The sequence below is a fragment of the Xyrauchen texanus genome, chromosome 32, assembly GCF_025860055.1.
Source record: "Xyrauchen texanus isolate HMW12.3.18 chromosome 32, RBS_HiC_50CHRs, whole genome shotgun sequence".
Lineage (NCBI taxonomy): Eukaryota > Metazoa > Chordata > Actinopteri > Cypriniformes > Catostomidae > Xyrauchen > Xyrauchen texanus.
The window spans coordinates 11,192,048-11,217,609 of record NC_068307.1 but is presented as its reverse complement, the minus strand read 5'-3'; the positions used below and the strand labels follow the sequence as shown (position 1 = coordinate 11,217,609).

At 38.3% G+C, this 25,562-nt stretch overlaps 1 protein-coding gene across 1 annotated transcript in view; it reads left to right on the top strand.

The window, feature by feature from the left end:
* cdh4 (cadherin 4, type 1, R-cadherin (retinal)) overlaps window positions 1-25,562 on the top strand; it is a 324,629-nt gene that overhangs the window by 261,878 nt on the left and 37,189 nt on the right. The window contains exon 8 of the mRNA XM_052101106.1: window positions 9,572-9,744. Within this exon, the coding sequence (XP_051957066.1) occupies window positions 9,572-9,744 (173 nt within the window). The remainder of the gene's footprint in view (window positions 1-9,571; window positions 9,745-25,562) is intronic.

Below are 25,562 nucleotides of genomic sequence, written 5' to 3'. Positions count from 1 at the left end.
TAAGGAATCTCTTACTAGTTTTTTTGTTTATCATATCGCAGGTCAAATTGCAATTGCAGTATTTTTCAGAAATCATCAATTGAGTGATTGCCTCAACAGGCTAAACACTCAAGATACGGCAATATTTTTGCACCTGTTTAAACTATATTGCAGGTGGTTAGTAAATAAGTCACAAGTTTTGTGCTGAAATCCTATATGCAAAAGTCGCTCAACTGTTGAATGCATGTAGACCAGACACGAGAGGAGTGTCACATTTCAAAACTAAATCACTCCAATTATAATTAATGAAACTGTCTACACTTGTCTTTAACACAGCTGAATAGACTATACATTTCTGTGTCCAATTTTTTAAATCGCGTCACTTGTGGTGTAAATTGTATTGCAGAATCCCTACCCGTCAATGCGTTGTTGTCTTCTTATCCAGGCTTAATGAAAATTGTTGATACTCATCACTATAGCATTATGAATGGTAATATTGTTATTGTCAACATTATTATTACTACTATCATTGTGACATCGTCATTATGGTAATTCAAAATTTCCTTCTGCTTTCATTGATGATTAACGTAACACTCCATGTGAATTTTGTTTCTGTGAATGCTCTTTGAACTGCACACATGTGTCTAACCAACAAAGGTTCAGTTTCCTTCTTTATTCTCTGCCTCAGTGGGGTGTTTGCAGTCAGAGTTGGCTGGCTGAACAGCAAAGGCATTGAGTATGAGTCATATTCTGTCCAAGTTATGGCCCAGGAATCTTGCCTCTGAGGAAAAAAGTTCAGTCTTTATTTTGTTGAGCTTTCCTCACAGAAAACTTTATTCTCATGGGAATTCACTAACAAAGAGAAGAAAACAAGAGCACAATATTTTCTGTTTCCCTTCAGTAGAGCGTGGGACTGCTCCACGCCAAACAAGCACTGCAAATTATCCACAGAAAACGGATGCATTACAGGCTGTTCCATTATGCCTCTGCTGACCATGCTGACAACATCAATGTTTCATGCGAAATGAAAACATGGAGTCTTACTAAATTCGAGCTAAACTCAAGCTGGTCTTCAATTAGCCAGACCTTTGACTATGGCAAAACGTCCAGTCCTTGCTTTTCCCAAGAAACTGGCCAAGAGCCATGTAGTCATGTTAAGCGTTCAATCACAGTTTGTTTTGTGATTATGTGCCGGTTACATTTACATTTATGCATTTGGCAGATGCTTTTATCCAAAGCGACTTACAGAGCACTTATTACAGGGACAGTCCCCCCGGAGCAACCTGGAGTTAAGTGCCTTGCTCAAGGACACAATGGTGGTGGCTGTGGGGATCGAACCAGCAACCTTCTAATTAACAGTTATTATACCACCACCACATTTACCATTATACATTTATAAATGACTGGTATGGAAAATAATATGATTGCACAGAAAACAGATAGCATATAGAGAGTTGAACCCGTTCATACGTAATGTCACACATATGTGACGGTTAAAAGCTGGGCCCCACAGAGTAGCATCACACATGTGTTTCTGCAAGAGCCAGTTACTATACAAGTTGTCAGATTCAAATTGGCTTTCATGCCAACACATGATGTGCTGGTCAAGCATCTGTGATTTATATTCGCTCAAACAGTTACTCATACAGTCTTTTAAACCACAGAATACGTTTATTTTATATATATGTACATCCAACTCATTGCCAAAGTACCACGATATAAAGTTTACAGTTCTTATACACACAGTCAATAGATCAAACGTCATCTTCCTCCGATGCATGCTGCCATTTGTTTACATTAGTAGCGGTTGTCATTCCTCAAACAAACAGCTACTTAAGAGTCTTTTCAAGCATACAATATGTTTATTTTATGTAACAAACAGCCAAATTGTCTCCAAAGTACAACAGTTCACATCTTGAGCAGTATATGCACAGCCATCACATCTATACGTGATCTTCCCATGCACGCAGCCACGTCTGCTGATTAGGTGCAGATGCAGTTTTTATTCACACAAACAGCAAATCAAACAGTCTTTTCAGGCATATAATATTTTTGTTTTCTGAAACAGACAGACAAATGATCACAGAAGCACCACAATAACTGTTTAAAACTCATGTACTCAGTGAAAACATGTTGATCGAGCATGATTATCCGATGCATGCAGCCAAGTCTGTTTACATTAGCACTTACACACACACACACACACACACACAATGTCTGAGATGTCAAACAGTGTATAGGCTAACCGAACTGCTGATATTATTTGTTAATTCGTTTTTTTATAGCTATAAAAAGTACCGCAGACATATCCCATTTTTTCACATGTTTACTATATTATATACATTATTTATTTATGACAAGAAATAAAAAATTTAAATATTTTTTTTATTTTTATTCTTAACTCACTCCAGGGGGCACTGCAGAGGAATTTAGTCCCTACTCATGAAAAGGTTAATGTATGTCAAGTACATAGTATACTAGGCTTGGGATTGATGCCTTTTTCATGCATCAATAATCTGAAGCTTTTCCCGATAATTAGTGATATAATGGATTTTTATTTTCAGATATAAATAGGGCTGCTTGTTGCACACTAGTCTTTGTATTTTCAAAAATATTTCTCAACACAATATTGAGAGTGTGAGCATCAGGGTAAATTAAAGGGGGTCGCTCACTGGACACGTTTTGCGGACGACATGGTGTGTTCTAAAATTTGTAACAATTATTTTCTACAAAGGTACGCACACACTGCCAATACTCAGCATCAAAATTATACAGTGCCACAGACTGCAACTCGAGTAGTTTTACATTAATTTCGACCCAAATCATTATCAAAGGACAGATTATTACACAATGTATTTTCAGTTTCAAAATGTCATTTTGTGGGTTGACAGCTTGAATTCAAGACTAAATATATGGAAATTGAATTATAGATGTTGCCATTTTTAATCATTCAGTTTGTGCAGTTAGACCAGTTTCATGCACTAACCTGTAAACTCATCAACGTCACTTTGTTCATTCTTGAAGAAGTACAAAAAACTTCATAGATTTGCACTGCCTTCTGCTGCACCGAATCGACTCGTCCTCTGTGTGTGATAAATGTGCCATTCCTCAAAACCACTCACTGTATTGACCTGGTACCTTGTAAATGATTTTTCAGGCGGAATGATAAAATAACCAAGTGTGCTGTTACTCACAGAAGTTGCATGAAATTAGTCAATCAGATTTGTAGTTTGTGGCAGTGCCATCTGAGGCAGAGACTAGTCCTCATGAGACTAGAGTTAATCTCATTGCCTTGAAAATGGCAATGCCAATATTGTCCGTTGATCTTCCACGATCGGAAGGATTTAATCACAGCAGATGTTTTGTATATTTTAAATGTGAACATTGATGGAACATGTTTATCAGTTTAACTCACCAAGGGAAGCTTACACCAAACAGATGCTCATATCAGAGTGTCTCTGATTACAGCAGATTTTCCATCAGCCAGTGCACTGCAGGCCACGTTCAAAAAGGAGCATGCAGTGAAGTGTCCTTATCACTAGCCACAGATGTATGTTAACTTATCAGATCAATTCAACAGAGGAATCCAACTTTAAATTGATACATTACCGATTTCATGGCCAAAGACATACCTACTTTGATGTATAGAGTAACATAGAGTAACTGAATTGTGTTTGTTGTTGCCCAAACACAATTAATCACCCTATTACTGTGCATTTAGAAGACTGATCCAATTTAAATTGAATCCAATTCAGCTGTGATTCAGACTTGGATCAAATTAAACAAAATTCAGTGTGATTATTGCATTTTCTTTTCCTCATTAGTATTGTAAATATATACATATACTTTGGAATGCCTGCAACCTAAAATAAATCAAGTTCTAAAAGTAAATCTTCCAAACCCTGTAGAAAATTTGCATGCTGAAATTTCAGATAATGTACCACACTGTTATGATTCGCCCAATGAGAATGTTTAGAAAACTCATATTATATGCATATTGTTATGATCCCTTGCTGTCTGTCCCGTGTTTTCTGTTTCACCCGTCTCTGTTCACATTCCATGTCACGTTTTCCTTGTTGTCTGCCCTGTGTTTCACTCTCTTCGTGTTAAAACTACATTTCCCATGATCCCCAGCACTCATCACTGCCAGCCTTGTGTCATTGTGCTCACCTGATTGCAGTTTGTCATCATCTTGTATCCAGTGTATATATACCCTGTTTGTTCTCCATTCCCTTGTCTATCGTTGATGTTTATGGATGCTTGCTTGTGAACCCTGTTTATGCCTCTCGTGTTTTGTTCCATTTAATGTCTTCCGTGTTTTGTTTCTATTTTTTCCCATCGTGGATGTTTTGTTTGTTCCTGTTTTGGTTGTCTTATTAATTCAATAAAAACCCTGCGTTTGGATCCTTGCCCCTCGTCTGCCTTCCTGCTCATCGTTACACATATGTGGTGGTGGTGTAGTGGGCTAAAGCACTAAACTGTTAAGCAGAAGGTTGTCGGTTCGATCCCCACAGCCAATACCATTGTGTCTTTGAGCAAGGCACTTAACTCCAGGTTGCTCCAGGGTGATTGTCCCTGTAATAAATCCTGTTAAGTCGCTTTGGATAAAAATGCATAAATGTAAATGTAAATATATATCAGAGCTTGAGAAAACTTTAAATGATCATTTATTTCATCCCTAATCTTTCAACATACAGTTGCTCCTCTTCAGCTTCACTTAAAAATGTATAGTATGAATGTTATTTCATTAGATATGAAAATATCAAACTAAGTGGTATCTGCAAACAATTGATGACCTTTTCTCACTAACAATCTTTTTTGAGCATTTTTTCATTGACTTTTAACCATCCAAGTGTGTTTTAGTGGATGTGTGAGTTCAGTTCCCCTCAAATTCATGCAGATGCCCTTGCAGGGTAACTAGAGGTGTAGTTCATTTACTGCTGTATGGTCTTACTCCACTAATATTTGATAGAATTTTCCAAATATGTATTGTTTAATCTAACAACATCTTTTTATGAAATATTTTGCTATGCAAATGCAATGACATTTATACATTTTAAGTATGATTACAATACTTTATAGGGCCACTGTTAGGAAATGTAGGATTCTGCATCATGTTTTAGTCAGCTGTATTCTAGTTTATTTGGCTCTGCTGCAATTGCTGTTCCTCTGCCTAAGTAACCAATGACATGAGGATATTTTTGCTGTCTCTGGTAGAGAAAAACAAGCCACAGTAAAAAGAGCGGCAAGCCTAGAATATTCTATTTTCAAACTCCCAGCTCACACACCCGATAAGGGCTTTGCTAACAGTGGACGATAGGACGGTACTCGACGCTCAGGCACAGACAGCTGGCTATGGGTGTTAATTAAGCCCTGACATCCGTGCACGAGAAAAGAGAAGAGAGGGAAAACTGTGCACTAAGAGGAGAGAGGGATGTTTCAATCAGTTTAATGGACTTAAAGTAGGCGTCTGCCTCTGGCTCTTTTTTGCAGGAAAAGTCATTTGCCTCTTCATAGTCCTCAAAGGACTCCATATGGCTACGACCTGACAAAACAGGTTTGCTTTGAAAGCCTCACCGTGAGGGTGGTGTGAGACAGTGCTGAATGTAATCTGCAGTGGAAAACGGAGTGATAACAGCTTGAAGGACTGGTTTAGTTTGGCTAGCAGCTTGTCTCATAACGACAGCCGAGTATAGAGAGCTTTTATGTTGCATTTTCAATGTAAGCATGTTGTTGTGTAACTGAGAAATCTGTATCCGTAGCAAAAGCTATTGAAAACTGAGAAAAAGTGGCTGCAAGATGGAAAAGTTTGTTTTTTACATGTATGTGGCACGTTTTGTGGGTTTTAACACACGTGTGTTTGCTTTGAGGCCATCTATATGCTAGTGTACTCCTAAATGTTGCCAAAATTCTCTTTTATCCAGCATACATAATTAAATGTATTATCTTTATCTTATGGAAAATGGACTAAAAATATGAATGACACATTTTGTCCAATCAAATGCTTTCTAGAATGAGAATGTCCCTTCCCCTGCAACTGAACAGCAAATCGCAAACCATGGTTCATGGCTGTGATGCAACTAAAGCCTATTGGCTATTTTTTAAAAGGGACGAGCCCTTAAGGAAAGAAAATAGGTCAGCACAGGTTTCATAAGTCAACAATTTCAGGGGGTCTATCCTAGTTTTCTTTGTCAACTTTACCATTTGAAAGGAATATTTATTTGTTAATGTTGCATCAAACAAAATATCTTATCAAAAATATCGTATTTCTAGAAGACATATAGATTTACGAAGAAGGTTTTGCCAGGTTTGGTTTCATTCTCAGACTGACTGGTTATGTTAAACTTGTTAAAACTAATGATTCCCCAATTTCTTATATACCTGTGAAAGAGAGAGTCTCCCAAACAGCATGCGTCTAATGAAAGGAGGAATTTTGAGCTTCAGTGGTTTAAGTCGAAAAGCAATTACAGCATTGAATTAGTTTTCAAATTAAAAAGCAATTGAAAAGGCCCAGGGGTTAACCGTTTCCTGCATGGTCATCTCTCTCACTTTTACACATAAAGAGCATTTAATCCCATTACAGAATGGCACTCATTGAAAATGGAAGGCGACAGAGTTGACATGTAACTCTTTTGTCTTCTTTATCCCTCTTCATGTGCTCTCTCTATCTCTCTCTCTCTGTCCCTCCCTCCCTCCCTCTCTGGTTGTTCAAAAATGTATGTAGCCCTATCAGAAAAGGGCTTAATTGTTTTTCTTCTTCCTTCGCTAATTTTTTTCCCTTTTCCTCTTTCTCATGGGGCGTAGTGACACATTCTGCTCTGAAACTTAATGAACTTTGAAATAGAACTCTCAGCCACAATTATCCCCTCGTAGGTGTGTTGTCACAGAAATGATGGCACTATCTCCATACAATTACAGCAGGCCCAGAGAAACCCTCCAAACGTGTGAGGTCTTGCACAAAGCTAGCTGTGCTGCCAGCCTCCTCCAACACCCCGCCAGGCCGGTTTTCTCAGCAGTCTCGGCCATTAATATTAAATGACAGAAATGACTGGAACACAGGAGCGACAGAATGGCATTAACAGTAAATGACAGGGTGACATTTTGCCGGCGTTGCAAGGAAGTTTATCCTGCATTTCTCTATTTGCAGGACCCCTAATTGCTCACTCACATTTGAGATGGTGTGAGACAAGCTCTCAGAAATCGATAAACATGTTTTTGGGACTAAAGGCCATACGGACACACACCGCGCCATCCGCCAGCTGACGCCGTGCGCTTGTGCAAAAAAACATACACTTCACACTTTGCTCATCTAGACTCAAATTGCCTTTTTTATACATGTGACTTACAACAAATAGAGGTGAGAGTAGGGACTTTTAAAGCTGGCACTGATAAAGCAAGGATGGGGTATAATAAAAGTGACATGAGAGAGAGGCAAACTGAGCCTCATTACTGAACATAGTAGGCATGGATCATAATGGTCAACTGACTAGTGCATCTTGATTTCTTTCTTATTTATTTATTTTTTATATTTTTAGTGGCAGTGCTTTAATTAATTAGTGTACTGACATCGTGTTGTGCTTTAGCTGTTAGACAGTTTGCACCATTAAAACCTTTTTGAAAAGTAACTTTTTTAAATTCATCCTATTTAAAGCACCACCACCACAGCCATATACATTCAGATATACATCTTTGCCCATTGCGGTGCAAATATGATCACTTGAGAAATCTACATATTGCTTCCAAAAGTACCCTGATATCAAACCTTATACTGATAAGTGTCATGCCCCATTACACATTTTTATATCAATTCAAGCGTGAATACAATTCCCTTTAACGTTACTAATAGCGAGGTATGCGAAAAAACCTCCAAGACACATATTCTGGTCCAATGAGAACCAGGAAGCAATGTGGACATTTTACCCGGAAACCAAAGTTCACACATGATTTAAAAACACTTCCAGCTTCTGCCAATGGGGGCAGTGCTTTGTATTTCGGCATACATAGACCAATTTCAGCAGATGAACTTTCGACCTACTGCCACAAGGGTTGTGTTTATAAGATTTTTTTAAGAAATGTTACAAATTGTCCAACTTTTGAAACCGCATCTCGAGGCTCCTGCAGCTGCTTTTGAACATAAGAACGCATCTTTTTTTATGAGCCCCTAAGAAACATGTCTGATTGGGGTCAGGTGAAACCGAAGCCAGCCTAATTATACAGGTTGGCCGTATAATTTGGGATAATACTGATTATACCTTAAAATATTGTTTCCTTAAATAAATAGTTTATCCCAAAATTTTCATTTCTCTTAACATTTACTAACCCTCATGCCATCCCAGATGTGTATGACTTTCTTTTTTTTGCTGAACACAAACGAAGATTTTTAAATGAATATTTCAGCCTGCTAGGTCCATCCAATGCATGTGAATGGTGACTAATAAGCATAAAAGTAATCCTTTAGACTCCAGTTGTTTAAACCATTTCTTCTGAAGCGATCCAATTGGTTTTGGGTCAGAACAGAACAAAGTGTAACACATTTTTAAGGTACATCTTGCCATTGCAGTCTTTAAGCACAATTATGATTTCAAGCTTGATTAAACTTCCAAAACTTCCTAGGAAGTGTAATCAAGCTTGAAATCATTATCGACAAGGATTTATAGTGAATTTGTTTTTACATTTTGGTCTGTTGACACCCAAAACGTATTGGATTACTTCAGAAGGCATGGATTGAACCACTGCTATAATGCAATCTTTTCTTTTTCTTTTTGTTGTATGTCAAAACAAGCTCCTCTTGGCACTATGGTTCATTGTATGATTTAATAGATGTAAACATGCTTGGCTCAGTATATGGCAATCTTTAATGTTGTGTGATAATTTTTCATTATGAGCAATACGACTGTCCTAAATTTAAAACAATTTGGCCATGAAGTTCGCCACAGTGACAAATGATTCCATTGACTGGTCGGTTCTAAGGCAACAATTTACATCAATAACATTTCAGTGAAATTTCACTCACTCGTATAGCGTGTTTTGGGATAATGTGGGTTAAAAACCTTTGATGCTTGCCCAGTCTCAAAGCCCACAACCCCACGGTAGGGACTTTTAAGGCTAGCAAAGATATACTAACCTAAAAACAAAACACAGTAACTACGCCATCACAAAAATTGTGAAGAATCTCTTTAAAGTTGTATTTGAAATGTCTATACAAGCGTGTTACTGCATTTTCAATGGCAGTATAGCAGGGCTGGGGAATAATAAAAGAGATGGAGGAGAGAGAGTCAGATGGAGCCTCATTATTAAACAGATTCTTTAAGGATAGCAGAACCAGTGATGAGCAGGAGGAGAAAAGATGAGATAGCTCAGGTGAAATAGACCTGTGGGATCAGATGTGATGTTTGGACATTGCTTTGACAAAGCGGCCAGCAGACAAAGTTTGGATTGCTGATCAAATAGCTACTGTGTGTATGTGTGTGTCTGTGTGTTTGTTTGTTCGTAGAAACTTGGACAAACGAGCACAGATGTTGCAATGGAAGCGTACAGATTTTGCATGCCTGAGTGTTTTGATTTACGCTTGTTTTCCTCTCTTCCTCTGTAGGTACTTCTGTGATGCAAGTAACGGCCTTCGATGCTGATGACAGCACCACAGCAAATGGGCTGGTGCACTACCGCATCCTTAGCCAGACGCCGCACATCCCCATCCCCAACATGTTCACCATTAACGGAGCCACGGGAGAGATCAGCACCATCGCCGCAGGCATCGACCGAGAGGTCAGTCACATCTCTGCTTTTGACGTAACAAGTGAACCTGCTTCCAAGAGTGCCCTGCAAACCCGCTGCTGTATTTATTTATTAATTTAAGAACTGATGATCAATGTGTTTGGAGTGTTCCACTAATAATTGATTAGTGTGTATATGAGTGTGCTAACATACACCTACCACCCTGTGAATAATTTCTATCTTGCCCTTCCCTTTTTATCTCCCCAGTGTTTTGACATAATTAGTCCTGTGGTGTGCTGTGTTTGAGCATATATGGTGTGTATGCTGCCTGGGGTCACGTGAACAAAATTCTGAAGAGACACTCTTGAACTATAGCAAACAGTGCTTTTAGAATCAACTTAATGATCAGCCTGTCCTCTAAGCTGTCTGTGACCTTTTCAAGTTGAAGAGCATCTATCTGCTCACAGCTGCCCCTCCCAAAATGCTATTCAGAGCAGGACTGCAGCCAAAGCTGCAGTGGCTATTATGCTGGGAATGCGAAAAGATAATTGCTGGATCCTAATTCGCATATACTACTAATACTATTTTTCTGAACTCATGGCATACTATTTGTCACTTACTATTTGTTAAACTGTACTATATTTGTCAGTCTAATTATGATAGATTAGGATCAGTGCACCCCAAACCTTTGTACATTGACACTAGTATGTGCCCTGATCCATTCTATTTCCAATGATTGCAAAATGGTAGATTTGAAGCAAGGATGAATCCACATATTCAGGATTGCGTGCGACCAAATATAATAGTTTAGGAATTAACTATTGAAAAGCTCATATGAGTCGACCACTAATCTGAATATTGAGGAAATATCTATATGGTGACAACAGCCCTGGTTCAAACTGTGCATTTGTGCATGTTTTTTGCACTACTATTGCATGCAATATTGTGGGAGGGGTTTGAGATGGTTCTCTAATGCAAATTGATGCAAATTTAGGTGGCACTACTTTATCATCACCAGCACAGTATGTACTTTTTGATCTCAGTAGAGTTATGCAAATTAGAATTCCACCTATGTTTTATGCCTGGAATATTATCATAGAGCTTGTCCTCTATTACACAACAGATATTTACATGCACTTGAGTCTTGTTATAGTTGTTAATTTCAGCTCCACCTAGAATTAATTCAGTTAATCACTGGGGATTTCTTAGTGTCTACTTTAGTATGCAGTTCACTTAATTTTTTTAATTCATGCATATGCTGACATGCCCACACAATTTAACTCAATGGGTCATGGGAACAGCTTTCCCATAACTCATCTGCATCTCGGAGCCTGACCCTTCCCACCAGACGAGTTCTCATCTTTAACCTCTCTATTAATCCCCCTCTCTATTGCCCTATCAATCCCTCTTTCTCACACACGCTCACTGTCTCACAAACACAACCACACACAGTGTGCTACTGCTTAACCTCCCTCTGCTCCGCTAATGAGCAGGGTCATTCAGAGGTCCTCCCAATTTATCCCAGAATGCTTAAGCGGACCTGCGGGGAAGTCTTTCAACTCCCTTCTCCATCCTGTGTGATCCATTGCTTTCTCACAGCAGATCCTAGTCCCATTTTTATTTGCATGATATTAAAATAATTCAACATGACTTTTCTGTGATGTTCGCTTTCCTTTGCTTTCTCTGTGTACAAAAATATTGATCATAAAACAAGTGGAAGAGTCCGGTTCTGGAAGTAAAAATCAATAATTTTTTTTTTCATAGGGGAACTGATTATTAACGATAACCAACTGTGATCTCAGAGGTTGTTAAATGATGGCAAATGCTTTTTTTAAAGCCACCAGTCTGAGTTATTTCAACTTCATTAAAATAAAATGATTTATAGTGGAATTCCTAATGAAGAACTACATTACATGATACTGAAGGAAAAGATCCACCAATGAGACAATTGCAGTAAACAAAGTGTGCAAAAAGAGCTCAGCAGCGACAGCCTCCTTCACTCTCAAACTTCATATATACATGTATATTACTTAATATTTTAGCAAAAATATATCTATATCTATAATCAACTATTATAAATCGATAGTTTTTAATTCCATTACGTCATTTGCAATGTTTCATGTGATTGTAGTTAATTCCCTCATGAAAGAGGTTACAGCAAGTACACAGTCTTGTACCTTTTACTTTTTGTTAGATTTTGAAATACCTTTTTGTTTCCAATTAAAGTTTGTAATACTGTAATTCACCTTGGATCTGGTTGGTTTGGTTCATATCTATCAGTTCTTTGAAGACAATTTTTTTAAACCTCTATGAAACTAATGAATGTGAAAAATTCTTCAGGTCACAAGGCAACTGGAAACGTGTGCAGGCACCGTTGCGCTCTATGGTTCTGACACTAAAATCTGAATAAGACACATTCAAAGACATTTCATAATAACTATCCATTATAAAATGGATAGTTCTGACTCTTAAGTGCTGAGTAGTTGAGCCATATTCGAAGCGACTGTAAAACAGCCATGCACTCTTGTAATCAGACATCAACTGAATTCTATATAAATGTGACAAGTTGTTAAAAAATGGTTAATGAACAATTATTTGTCTGAACAACTATTTATTCTGATTTGTTTCTGTTTGTTAATTATTCTTTATAAATAATTTACCAAACATTATCGAACAGTATCTAAAAAATTTTGTCATATTGCTTTTGACCAAATCTGTGCATTACAGAGATTTTATTCTGGTAACAAGATTTTAGGTACTATGCTTTTATTAAATCCATCATAATCAATGCTCTTTCGGCATCTTCTTTCAGCTGGCATGTAATCTTCTGTACACTTCATGCCACTTTAGACAACGTTGCTGTCATCTCAAGATTTTCTGTTTTCTCTATAACAAGTTATCTTAAGTCTATACTTGGAGCAATCCAATGACTAAGACAGACTGGCTGAGATCGTCTCTACAGGAGAGTGAATGTGGGTCGTGGTGCCGACTGTAGGCAGGTAATCTGTCCTCCTCACAGGAGCTCAGAGAGCCCCTCATTAATCTAACGCAGTGATTGCACTCTCTTCCACCTGTGCTCTCCAATTAAAACTAGGACACACTTGTGTGTTTACAAAGCTACATCGCAAATGGAACAGTTGGAAGATTTTCAACATCACATGCTCTGCCAGTAAAGAGCCTAAACTTTTAGGTTGCTGAATTAGACTGAAAGAAATAGTTCACCCAAAAAACGATTTACTCACCCTCATATCATTCAAAACCATGAAGCAAGATTTTAATTAAATAATGACTTAATGGAATAGTTGACCTAAAAATTGCAGGGTTTAAGGGCTTCTATTTTACATTTAACTAATTTTGATGGTGATTTACTGTCAAGCTCCAAAAAATACATTTGAATCAAGAGCTACGGAAGAGGAGTATAAAACAGAAAAAAGACCTAAAGGGATATTTTATCTAAAAATCACTTACTCTCATGTTGTTTTACACCCTTATAACTTTCTTTCTTTGTGGGAACACAAAATGTTAGGCAGTATGTTTCTCTCAGTCACTATTCACTTTTATTGCATCTTTTTTCTATACAATGAAAATGAATAGTGACTGAGACTATCATTCTTCCAAACACAATGTTTTGAGTTCCAAGAAGAAAAGAAAGTTTTCCAAGAAGGTGAGTAAATATTGATATAATTTGTCATCATTGGCTAAATGGCTAAACAGTTTGAGGCAATATTGTTAATATATCCACTCAGTTTGAGTTTGATTAGGGGTCGACCAATATATCGCCAATGGAGGTAAATTGGCTGATATTTGTAATTTTTTAATTATTGGTATCCTCTGATACATATTCCCCATTGCCCGATTTGTTTCTTGATGGCGCTGAGAATTGACTATTGCATGTAAAGTGACTGAGACATGTAAACGACCAGTCACAGTTCATTTTACTGTAACCTACCATCGTGTTACTAAAATAATAGACTGGTGTGCAACACAGTCTCATTTAAACGGTCCACATATCAGAGCTGCGGCTGATGCATTTGAGCTCATTTTTGTTTTTGTTTTTTTCTCCCCTTTTTCGCCCTAATTTGGAATGCCAAATTCCTCATGGTGGCTCGCCTCAATACGGGTGGCAGAGGACAAATCTCAGTTGCCTCCGCATCTGAGACCGTCAACACGCGCATCTTATCACGTGACTTGTTAGGCACATTACCATGGAGTCATAGTGCGTGTGGAGGCTTCACGCCATCCACCTCGGCAACCATACAAAACTCACCACATGCCCCACCGAGGTCGAACCACATTATGGCATTCACAAGCAGGTTACCTAATTTAACTCTACCCTCCCTAGCAAACGGGCCAATTTGGTTGCTTAGGAGACCTGGCTGGAGTCACTCAGCACACCCTGGGATTCGAACTTGCGAACTCCAGGGGTGGTAGTCAGAGTCTTTTCTCGTTGAACCACCCAGGCCCCTGAACTCATAATGTTAAAGTGCTCTGTTTCATTCTCCCTCTCTCACCTCAACAGATCCCTGTAACTTTAACTGTCTTGTCAGATTATAAAAAGACAAATATCAATAAAACTAATATCATATACCTGTCTTAGGGGTGTTTTTCTGATTTTTCAGATTAATTAGCATTAATTAGTCCAAATGAACATGACAGGTTAACAGCACGGAAACTGAAATAAAAAACAGCTGTGGTATTCCCAGCACGATTGTACAGTGTGTAATTTTAGCTCAGCCATCATGCAGGTATACACTGGCTAAAGACCATAACTGGACTCGATGTGCGCTTGTTGACACTAGAGGGCGTGTCTCTGAGTACTTTCTATATAAACTTTCTTAATTTACGTACTTTCTTGATAACTTTCTAGATAGACTCGGTTTAGATAAAATTAATACCTACTCTGGCTAAGAATTATTTTGCCGTTTTCTTATTCTATTATTTCTGAACATCTGGGTTTATTAGATTTTAATTTATTTAACATTTACACTCTTGACACTGTTGACAACTTCCCCCTGTGCTGCATTTGGTGCGTTTGTACATTTTTCTTGCACACCTTTGTTTCCTATAATGAAAAGAACTTGGATTTCTCTAACCAGATTGCCTTGCATTCTAATAAAGAACATATCATTTGAATCATGATGGAGTACATTTAAAAGTAAAAAAAAAATCTAATAGTGAATCGGTCATATGTTGGATAAAACATATGTTTTTTTTTTTTTTGCCATGTCGCCCAGCCCTAAACTGTCTGCAAATGTGTGCATATCTTGTTTTAATAGATATAATAAACAAACCTCACAAAACTTGAGCAGATCCAGCATCTTGTGGAATGCTCATAAATATTCCTCTGAAGCACGTATTGTAACCGTCTTTCCTCAACAGTTCTCCGTACATTTTCTAATGATAAAAGGCAAATATCAATAAAACTTATATTACATACCATATACAAATATGCAGATATCTCATTTAAAAAGATGTTATTCATAAACCACACAAAAATCCAGCGTTTTCTTCCTGTCGAGCACTCATCTAATATCTTCCGCTAAAGCACCTATTCCATCAGCCAGAAACAAAAACTTCAAAATTTCATCTGATCCACAAATCATGACAATCAGTCTGTGAAAATCCAAGCAGGCAATCCAGGCTGTTAAACTGTCAGGAGATTGCTGCTCACGCTAAATCCATAGGAACGCGTGAGTGCAGCTTCAAAGTAAATGTGCTTCACATGTGCTATAAGTAAATGTTTTATTCAATATGCACTGTATGTACAATAGGTTTGTTTTGGTATTTTTTGAGAAAATTTGATTGCTAACATGGACATGCCATCCATGGTTGCTGGACTACTGTGTGTACTGTTATTTCCTTCTTCCTAATATATAAACATTTCTTCATCTGCACATAAATTACTGAAATTTGATGACTAAACAGAAATCAGAGGAATTTAGATTTATTTTATTATTATTTTAATTTTTTAGATAATTATTTACAAAGTGTGAAATTGAGTAAAGATAGTGCTAACTCAGAGTTTATTAATTTTTTAACAATTTTATGTTTATGTTATTTATTATATTAAATTGTGTGATGTATCGGCATTGTATCGGCCTATATGCCACCCTGCTTTCTGGATTTCGGCATCAGCCAGTAAAAAAACTATATTGGTCGATCACTAGTTTTGATATCGGTAAGATTAAATGGTAACACTTTATAATAATGGTACATCATTAATAGGTTATTATGTAGAAATTAATGCAGGACCAATGAGTAGTACTACATTAACACTTTAGTTACTACTATTAACTAATATGGAAACACAATTAACTAATAAATAAGTAACAGTGAACTGATGACTGAGGTAGTTCACTTCTAGGTAATCAATAATTACTGAATTTGATTTGCCTCCTTGAGAACTATTAACTAATAATGTATCATTTTAAATAACTACTAATCGAAACATTAACGTGCCAAAAAGTGAGTGATTATGTTTTTATTGTGAACAAGATCATGAAATGCACCTTCAGAGAAAAATGTGAGTAATGTGCGTTCTTTGTGGAAATTAATTTATGAATGTAACAGCTCTCTAATTTAAGGCTACAATGTCTGGAATAGTATAATAGTCAGCTTACATTACAGAAATATAGAGATGTATGTGCCTAACCTGTGTATTCCTTGGGATATCTCTTCTGTTCATTACAAATGAACCCATGCTTAAACTTCGGCATGCTTGATATTGCTGGAGTTCTTTTTAAATAATTTTGGTAATCCGTAGGTAATGAGTCAAGTGTTATCACATAAATATAAAGAAATTACTAATGATTTCAACCATTATTTTAAAGTGAGGGTCATGGTAACACATTGAACTTTTATTTGGAAATTAAATTTAACATGATATTTTACACAACAGGGTGCAAATTCATATGAAGTTTCATGTGACTACAGAGTGGAGATAGGCAGCTGACTACACACAACTTAACATTTCCATCTCTCTTCCTCACATGCACACACACACACCCACACAAAATTTGTCACCAAAATGATAATACTCCTTCATCAGTACCTGTAGACTAATTTGAATATTTATGCAGTAATTAGAGGGCTGAAGAAGCCTGGTGTTGTAGCTTGCACTGGTGGGAGTTCCTATTCACCTTAATAAATACACTTCTGATCAGGTCTGAATTCCAATTACCCTCTCACACTAAGACCCCATCACCCCTACACACCTCTTAACCTGCTCACCATCATCTGTCTGATTACAGTGGCTAACAAGCCCACCACCCTCTTTCAATCTGTATTTTTGCTCTGCTTGTTTTTTTCTACAACTGTCACTTTGTCTTATTGCTTTCGTAGCATATCTGTCCATCTTACACACTTTATAACTTGCCTTCCCATATTTGTGTCATTTTATTTCTTGGGCTCATTTGATTTGTTTCCGCTTTAATTTAAAAGATTGCAGATGGCCTAATAATTGTTGTTGTTTACCTTCTCTCTATTACTATTATTCTTTTTTATACTTGTATTTGTTGGCTTTTTAGCCTTTATTTAAAGGACAGTAAACAGGAATGTAGGAGAGGGAGGGGGAGTGGATTTGGGACATGACCTTCTGCAGAATCTGCAAATGGCAGATTGCAAATGTGTCCCTGTAAACCAGAAGCTAATGTTGTGAACATGTGCTCAACCTTTTACGTCATTGCTATGACCCATTAAGATTTGTTTTTATTCTTGACAAACTATCTAAGGCTCCAGCTTCCATATTTCACCACTGTTTTACAACATAAATGTTGCAGAAGCATTCTTAAAGGGACAGTTCTCCCATAATTGAAAATTCGGACATCAGTTACTCACCCTCATTTCGTTCCAGATCCATAGGACATTCTTCTGTGGATGGTGCAATAAAAAAGATTATTCTATTTTAGAATTAGAACTGAAAAAAGTGAAACATTTCACTGTCTGAAATAACGTGGGTGAGTAAATCATGACATTTTAATTTTGGGGGTAACTATCCCTTTAATTGCATTTTATGAATCTATAGTATTATGGAATTTGATGCATGTATTTTCCTGAGATTAGGAAAGACATGTTTCTGCAGATAAAAGTTAAATACAGTTCTATACAGTTGAGTATCTGTTTGTATTTGTCCAAGTGATGTATCGGCATACGCTGTCTTCTTTTTGCTATTACAGTTTTTCTCGATTGCTTAAACACGTTTCTTGAAACTATGCCTCGTATTCTCAAAACAGTAAACACAAATCCATAACATCTCACCCAGTTTCCCAAACAACCTATTTTCAGGTCAGAATGAAGCTCTACACTCAAAACCATTCACTCTTGCTGAAAAACCAAACTTTGCCCTCAGACAGGACACACAAGCCCTCAAATTTACACACACTACAACATAGTCTAACACACTGGTTCAATAAAATTAAAACAACATTTCCAAAACTGGTAAGTTATGTTACTTGTGGTTCCCCTCCTCACAAACCTTTTCACATGATGAACAAAAGACACAACCAATGGATACATTGGTACATTTTTATTCATTCATGTACTACACAGTACAACACAAAAAAAAAAAGAAAAAAAAAAGAAGATTATTCCGCCTCAGCCTCCTGTCTTTGGTCTGGGTCAGGCCAGAGAATCTCATCCACATCACAGGCTATATTAGCCCTAGCCAGGCAGCAGGGGTAAAATCCTCTTGCATGCCTGATCCACCCCTGGCATGCATCTACTGATACATCTAGGCAGGCTTCTTCCATGGCCTGGAGGAGGTGAACACGCATATAAGGTTCTCGATCATACACTTTCCACCGCCATGCCGAAAAAAACTCCTCTATTGGATTTAGAAAGGGAGAGTATGCAGGCAGAAAGATGTTTGAAAATCTCGGGTTATTGGTAAACCAGTCTCGAACCAGAGCAGCGCGATGGACGCTGATGTTATCCCAAACAACAACGTAGTGAAGGTGGTCTGGTTGTGCTGGTTCCCTGTGGTCCAACTGGAACATATGCTCTCTTAGACCGTCAAGGAAAGCAAGGAGGAGCATAGTGTTATAGGGTCCTAAAATGGCATGGCGGTGAAGTACCCCTCGTTGGCTGATGGCTGCACACATAGTGACATTCCCTCCGCGCTGACCAGGGACATTTACAATAGCCCGATGGCCAATTATGTTCCTCCCCCTTCTCCTTCTTTTGGTCAGGTTGAAACCAGCCTCATCCACAAAGATAATTTCATGGGGAACAGGCCAGCCTTCAATCTCAAAGATTCTCTGCAAAACACATGAAACACAGTAGAGTAAATCACTATGCTGAAGCACAGTTCAAGAGGGCACAAATGGCAGCATAAACTGCTATACTCTGATGGTACACAATACTTCATGCGATATCAAAATTCATACCTGAACATATTCCACTCGTTGGTCTTTCACTCTGTCAGAGTTTCGTTCAAAAGGGACGCAGTATACCTGTTTCATCCGGAACTGGTGCTTTCGGAGGATGCGGTCAATTGTGGAGAGGCTGATGGCATTTATTCCTCGAAAATGATTATTATCCTCAATCACTCTCCTTTGAATCTCTCGCAGGTGGATTACATTATTGGCAATGACCATGTTTACAAGCTCCCTCTCTTGCTCCTCCGACAAAAGCCTTAGCCTGCCTCCACCAGGTGGTCGTCTCTGTGTCCTAAAAAAAAGAAGCACTCATTACTGTAACTCTCACACATCCTTTTTACAGGAAAAAATGGAAACATACTGAAACTATCTGTATCTGTATGCATTTCTTTATTACAGTAGTACATATTACATAGTGCAACAGTAGATGTGATGTCAAAGCACAGAGTACAGCACAAGTTACTGTACAGAGCAGTCTTACTGTAAGTACACCTACCTGTTTTCCTCCCTGAAAGTTCTGATGATGGAGGCGACGGCAAAGCGACTCAAATTAGGCTGTACTCGTTGCCGAGCCTCCCTCATAGTCATGCCATGGACAAGGACATGATCAACTAAAGTTGCTCTAATTGCATCCGAGACTGCTTGTCTCCTTGCCCTTCCTCCTCCTCCTCTTCTTCCTCCTCTCCCTCCTCCATCACCACATCTTCTTCATCCTCCTTCACCACATCTTCTTCCTCTCCCTCCTCCTTCACCACGTCCTCTTCCTCCTCCTTCACCACGTCCTCTTCCTCTCCCTCCTCCTTCACCACGTCCTCTTCCTCCTCCTTCACCACATCCTCTTCCTCTCCCTCCTCCTTCACCACGTCCTCTTCCTCCTCCTTCACCACGTCCTCTTCCGCTCCCTCCTCGACCTCTTCCTTCATTTCTTTGTGGATCCATTGTTCCAAAACTCAAATGAACTGACTCTGGCACTTTTATGTATCTTGAAAGTTCTGATTGATGTGTGTTAAATTGTGACTCTTAGTGTTTTCACCTGGGTAATTGTGTGCTAATTTAGCTGAAACTATGCTGACTTGAGTGAACAATATTGAATGCTAGTGCTTTCTAAATGACCACATGGTCTAGGCAATGAAATATTAAGGGATTTGTGTGTAGAGTTTTGCAGTGACAGTTCAACAATTCTGACTCATGTGTCAAAACAGGGAATAGTGTTTATAGTTTAGTGAAATGGGTGTGCTTTTTGATAAATGGCATTATTTTTTATGCATTTGGCAGACGCTTTTATCCAAAGCGACTTACAGTGCACTTATTACAGGGACAATCCCCCCGGAGCAACCTGGAGTTAAGTGCCTTGCTCTAGGGCCCAACAGTGGCATCTTGGTGGTGCTGGGGCTTGAACCCCCGACCTTCTGGCCAGTAACCCTGAGCCTCAACCACTGAGCCACCACTGCCCCTGGCACTGGCATTATGGTTTTGAAATTTTAGTTCAAAAGCCTGGTTATAGTGTTTAAGCAATTGAGAAAAACTGTAAATCACATAAAATCAAAGGTCTTAAAAGTTCTGCAGCAGAATGTTGCTTTGTGTGTGTGTGTGTGTGTGTGTGTGTGTGTGTGTGTGTGTGTGTGTGTGTGTGTGTGTGTGTGTGTGTGTGTGTGTGTGTGTGTGTGTGTGAGCGTGTATTTATCACTTTGTGGGGACCAAATGTCCCCATAAGGATAGTAAAACCCGACATTTTTGACCTTGTGGGGACATTTTGTCGGTCCCCATGAGGAAAACAGCTTATAAATCATACTAAATTATGTTTTTTGAAAATGTAAAAATGCAGAATGTTTTCTGTGAGGGTTAGGTTTAGGGGTAGGGTTAGGTTTAGGGGATAGAATATAAAGTTTGTACAGTATAAAAACCATTATGTCTATGGAAAGTCCCCATAAAACATGGAAACACTACGTGTGTGTGTGTGTGTGTGTGTGTGTGTGTGTGTGTGTGTGTGTGTGTGTGTGTGTGTTGAAAGCTCTTTGTCTTGCATCTCTGTGAATCTGTTCGGGCCAGATTGTCCAGGCTGTTGCTTTTCATTACTTGTCTCTTGTCTCTGCCAGGGGCCATGTGGTCTCTATGTGTGTTTGTGTGTGCACGTACGTGTGTGCGCTTGCTAGGTTGTGTCAGGTCTGGGTTTGAACGTGTCCACTCTGCCGCGCCTGATTAGGGAATCGATCGGTGTGTATGTATGTGCATGTGTGAGAAGAGGAGAATCATAATTTTGGTTGCACTCTCTTGGCGATCCTCTCCTCTGCCATCACTTCTAGGTGCACTTTCTCCTCTCCTCCCCTTATCTTCTCTCCTTTTCTCTTCTGTCCCAAGAGAGAGAAAGAGGTGTTGGGAGAAGTGAGGTCAGAGCCCACTGGGCTGTGAAATGCTCCTCATAACAGTTGACTCGAGTGTGTGAGAGCCTGTATGGATGAAACCCACCCCTCGCTAGGTCTACTCTCCAGTCGCACAGATTGTGCCAGTTCTCCCGAGGTTTAATCGTTTTTCGTCGTAATTCTCTTTAGGACTGTAAATGTGCTTAAGCCCATCTCACAGTGTCGCGTTCCAGTCCCTCGAGCTGACACTGTATGAAAAGTGTGCAAGATTAATTACACACTGATTTGTTTCTCTTGTTCTCTGCAGAGCATAACCAGAGGAGACAGTATTGATATTTTATTATGGTGTTAATAAAGGTCAGCGGCTATTGAGTTCTCATTAATAGAGCCGAACTGGGCAATATTAACAAGGAGATGCAGGTTTTAATGACTCTCAGTGTGAATCTGCGATACTCTGTGGGGCTTTAAGTGCTTTAAAACACCCTTTGAGGAGTCTGTGACCTGCCAATTAAATGCAGCAACCAGTGGGACAGAGAAAGATCTATCCATCTATCTATTTCAAAACTGAACGATTTGGAACGAGATAGGCAGCAAGTCCTCAAATGAAGTGCATGGGAGAGTCGACTCACAATTGATTTAAATAAAGTTTGGCCGAAGTCCCCTTTTTGGCTTACATTAGCTTACGTTAGCTTACATTTCTACATCCACCATATTGAGAGTTACTATTTCACCCATTCATTGAATCGTCTGCATTCTCCCCATAGTTAATCATGTCTTAACACATTTAGGGTATAAGAGAAAAGCCGTCAAAGGAAAACAATCAAGCTCTTGGACAATGTCTTGTGTGTATTATTTGCTTTATAGCAGCTCTACGGCCAGCCACCTCCCTCTAAGACACCCGTCCCTCAGACCAGCCTCAGTGGAGCACTGCCTTGTCCTTGACTCCCTCTACTTCCTGTCTGCAACAACAGAAGACTTTCGGCCAACTGGATTAATACGTCTGGAGCTTAAATAGGCGGGAGAGGCTTTGGCTTGGGCTCAGCTCTCTGTATTCTCCCAGTTTGGACCAACTGGAGTGAGATTCACCCGTGTATGGACAGGGCACAGTTGCAGTGCTATGCCCAAAGTAATGTTGGCCATGCAACAACAAACAATTTGGTGTGTTGCATGTGTCTGTCCATCTGTTGCTCTCGCAACCCCTGCCTTTCATATGTGGTTATAAACAGGCTGGGTCATGTCTGTTGATAACGAGTTGTTTTTGTTTACTGATTATCTGTGTGTGTGTGTGTGTGTGTGTGTGTGTGTGTGTGTGTGTGTGTGTGTGTGTGTGTGTGTGTGTGTGTACTTCCATAAATAGCAAGTGACAAAGTATCAAAGAACAAGGCTCACAGTAGCCTCATATGCTAATTAACAGAAAAGCTGTTCAGACAGACAGACAGATAGACAGATAGACTGCTCAAATTAGCTATCTCTGGAAATAGATGGATATGGCTGTCTTTGTGTGTGTTTCTAAACGAACTATACTTTAGGGACAACACTTATAAAAAAAGTACCATAAAACAAATTTGGAATATGCTTGACATGGTTCTTACATGGTATTTTGGATATGTACCTTGGTATTACCATGTTTAGTTTTGTTTTGTTTTTTGACATTTTGCCAATGCTAATGCCAAAGCATTTTGGGCGTATATCATGGTCCAAGAATCCGTATATCATTAGTTCATTTCATATTCAATTAGGCATTCAAAATCAGAAAAACTAAAATTGACTTATTTCATTATTTGTTTACAAAAACAATATATATATATATAAAAAATAAAAATAATGACTTGTTTTTCATCATTTTGATTTAATGCTCAAGTTAAAAATAGGAAATTGGAAAAATAGCCACGGGAAGGTGGTCCGTGTACTTTAGCGTCCATTCCTTTTTCTTTTTTTTTATCCCAAAAATGAAAAACTCAATGTTTAAAAAAAAAAAAAAAAAAATTTTTTTATTCTTTATTGGTTTAAACACTAATAAATAAAATAATCAGATACAAACGAATTTCCTGTTGAACATTTAATTTTCTATTTAAAAAGAAATAAACGAGATTGGGGAAAAGGCAAAATTTTGTTTTACTTTAAAAAATGTATTTACACCTTGAATATTTGATACACACACATGTGAGTGGCACTGCAATGCCCCTTTCATCTGAATGGCCAACTTGCCCCATCTTCTGTATCCTATTGCCTTCAGCAATCGCTCTGCAAATTTGTCTAAATTTTCATTAAATATTGTCCCAAACCACCACTAACTGTAAACTATGCATGCCATATGTATTAGAATCTTGCTGCTTGGCATATCATGGTATTGTTGCGAGGTGTTGCCTCTAATGGACGGGACGTGAAATATCGCAAGCCACGTCACTTGGCCATATGCTAAATGGTCTATTATATATCATTTTTATTTTTAATAACATTGTATGATTTTGTAGTGACTGTAGTACCGCATCCCATTGATAAATGTAATCAAAAAATTTGTGTCACTTTGTATAAAAGCCCCACAAGTTAATATGAGTTAACAAAAGTTTATTTATTTTTGGCATTTAATAATAGATTTACTCAATGTTCATCCAGGCTGAGGCAATTACATCGGCAGCACACTCTAACAGCAATCTACGGCTTGCAGAAATTAACATTACATTTATGAAGATCCCAATAACAGTGACAGTCCTGATTTTACAAGCCGAGTCCCACGTCCCGAAAGACCAGACGGGACACCATGTGTCCGAATCTTAGCTATTAGAATTTTATGTCCACTCCAATCTATGTTCATGATGCCTAAACATTAATTTAGCATTTGCTTTTATCCAAAGCAACAGAACTCTTGTTTTATTATTATTAAATGTATCAATGGGACACAAATACACAGGTACTACTAAATCATACAATGTTATACAAATAAAAATAATATATAATAGACCAACTCCTTGATGTGCCAAGCAGCAAGATTTGAATACATATGGCATGCATTGGTTACAGGTAGTGGTGGCTCGGTTTGGGACAATATTTAATGAAAATTTAGACAAATTTGCAGAGCAATCCCAATTCTATGGATCTGGAACTAAATTAAGGCAGTACAGAAGATGGGGCTGGTTGACCAATCAGATAAATGGGCTTTTCAGCGCCGCTTACATGTGCATATCAAATTTTCAAGCCGTAAATTATTACATTAATTAAGAAATTTTTCCCTTTCTCTTTATTAATTTTTAAATAGAAAATTAAATAGATATATTATAGAAATAAATTTTTGTAAATACAAATATAAATTTTTTAAAAGTAAAATATAATGGACGCAAAAGTACACAGACCCAGGTTTTGATTATTTGACTACACTAATATATTTGATTCGCACATATGGGTGGACCTGAAATGCCCCTTTCTTCTGATTTGTCAACCTGCACCATCGTCCTTCTCAATGCTGAGTCAGAATAAAAGTTCTCTGCTGTTTAATTGTTCGAATAAATTCATCTCCATTAATATGAAAGTCTTTACCATTTATTCTCCAAAACTCGCCACGTTCATTACAGCTGAGCTATCTCTCTCATCAAATTGTCAGTCACAGTGCCTACACATAATCGGAAAAAATTCACTGTATGCAGACAGGGTTTCGTGAAGCAATTGATAAGAGCGACACACACACACACACACACATCCACATATTATTAAATGTTTATTAAGATGAATCCCTCACTCTGTATGCCAAATGTCTTTTCTCAGTTATCCTTCTTTGTACCACACAACTAGTTTTATTCATTTATAAGTGGTACCATGCAGTGCAGCTGATCAGTTGGGCACTGGTGGTCCACACTGCACTGGAGAATTGTCTGGCATTCGCAGTTAGGGTGACCAGTCACTTTAAAATTGGAGACAGTCCCGAAGTCATGTATGGCGTCAAGGTGGACTGTCATTGTGAGAATCATTGTTCACACACTGTTTGGGTATATAAATATAAATAATATATAACTATAATATACAGGCATAAAACACTGTACTCAGAACTGTCAATTGGTGTGGTGGCTACGGCTGAAAATGCTCCCATGTGCTTTAATTGTTTAGCTTACTTAAGGGACCATCTGAAAATTCCACTCACTAT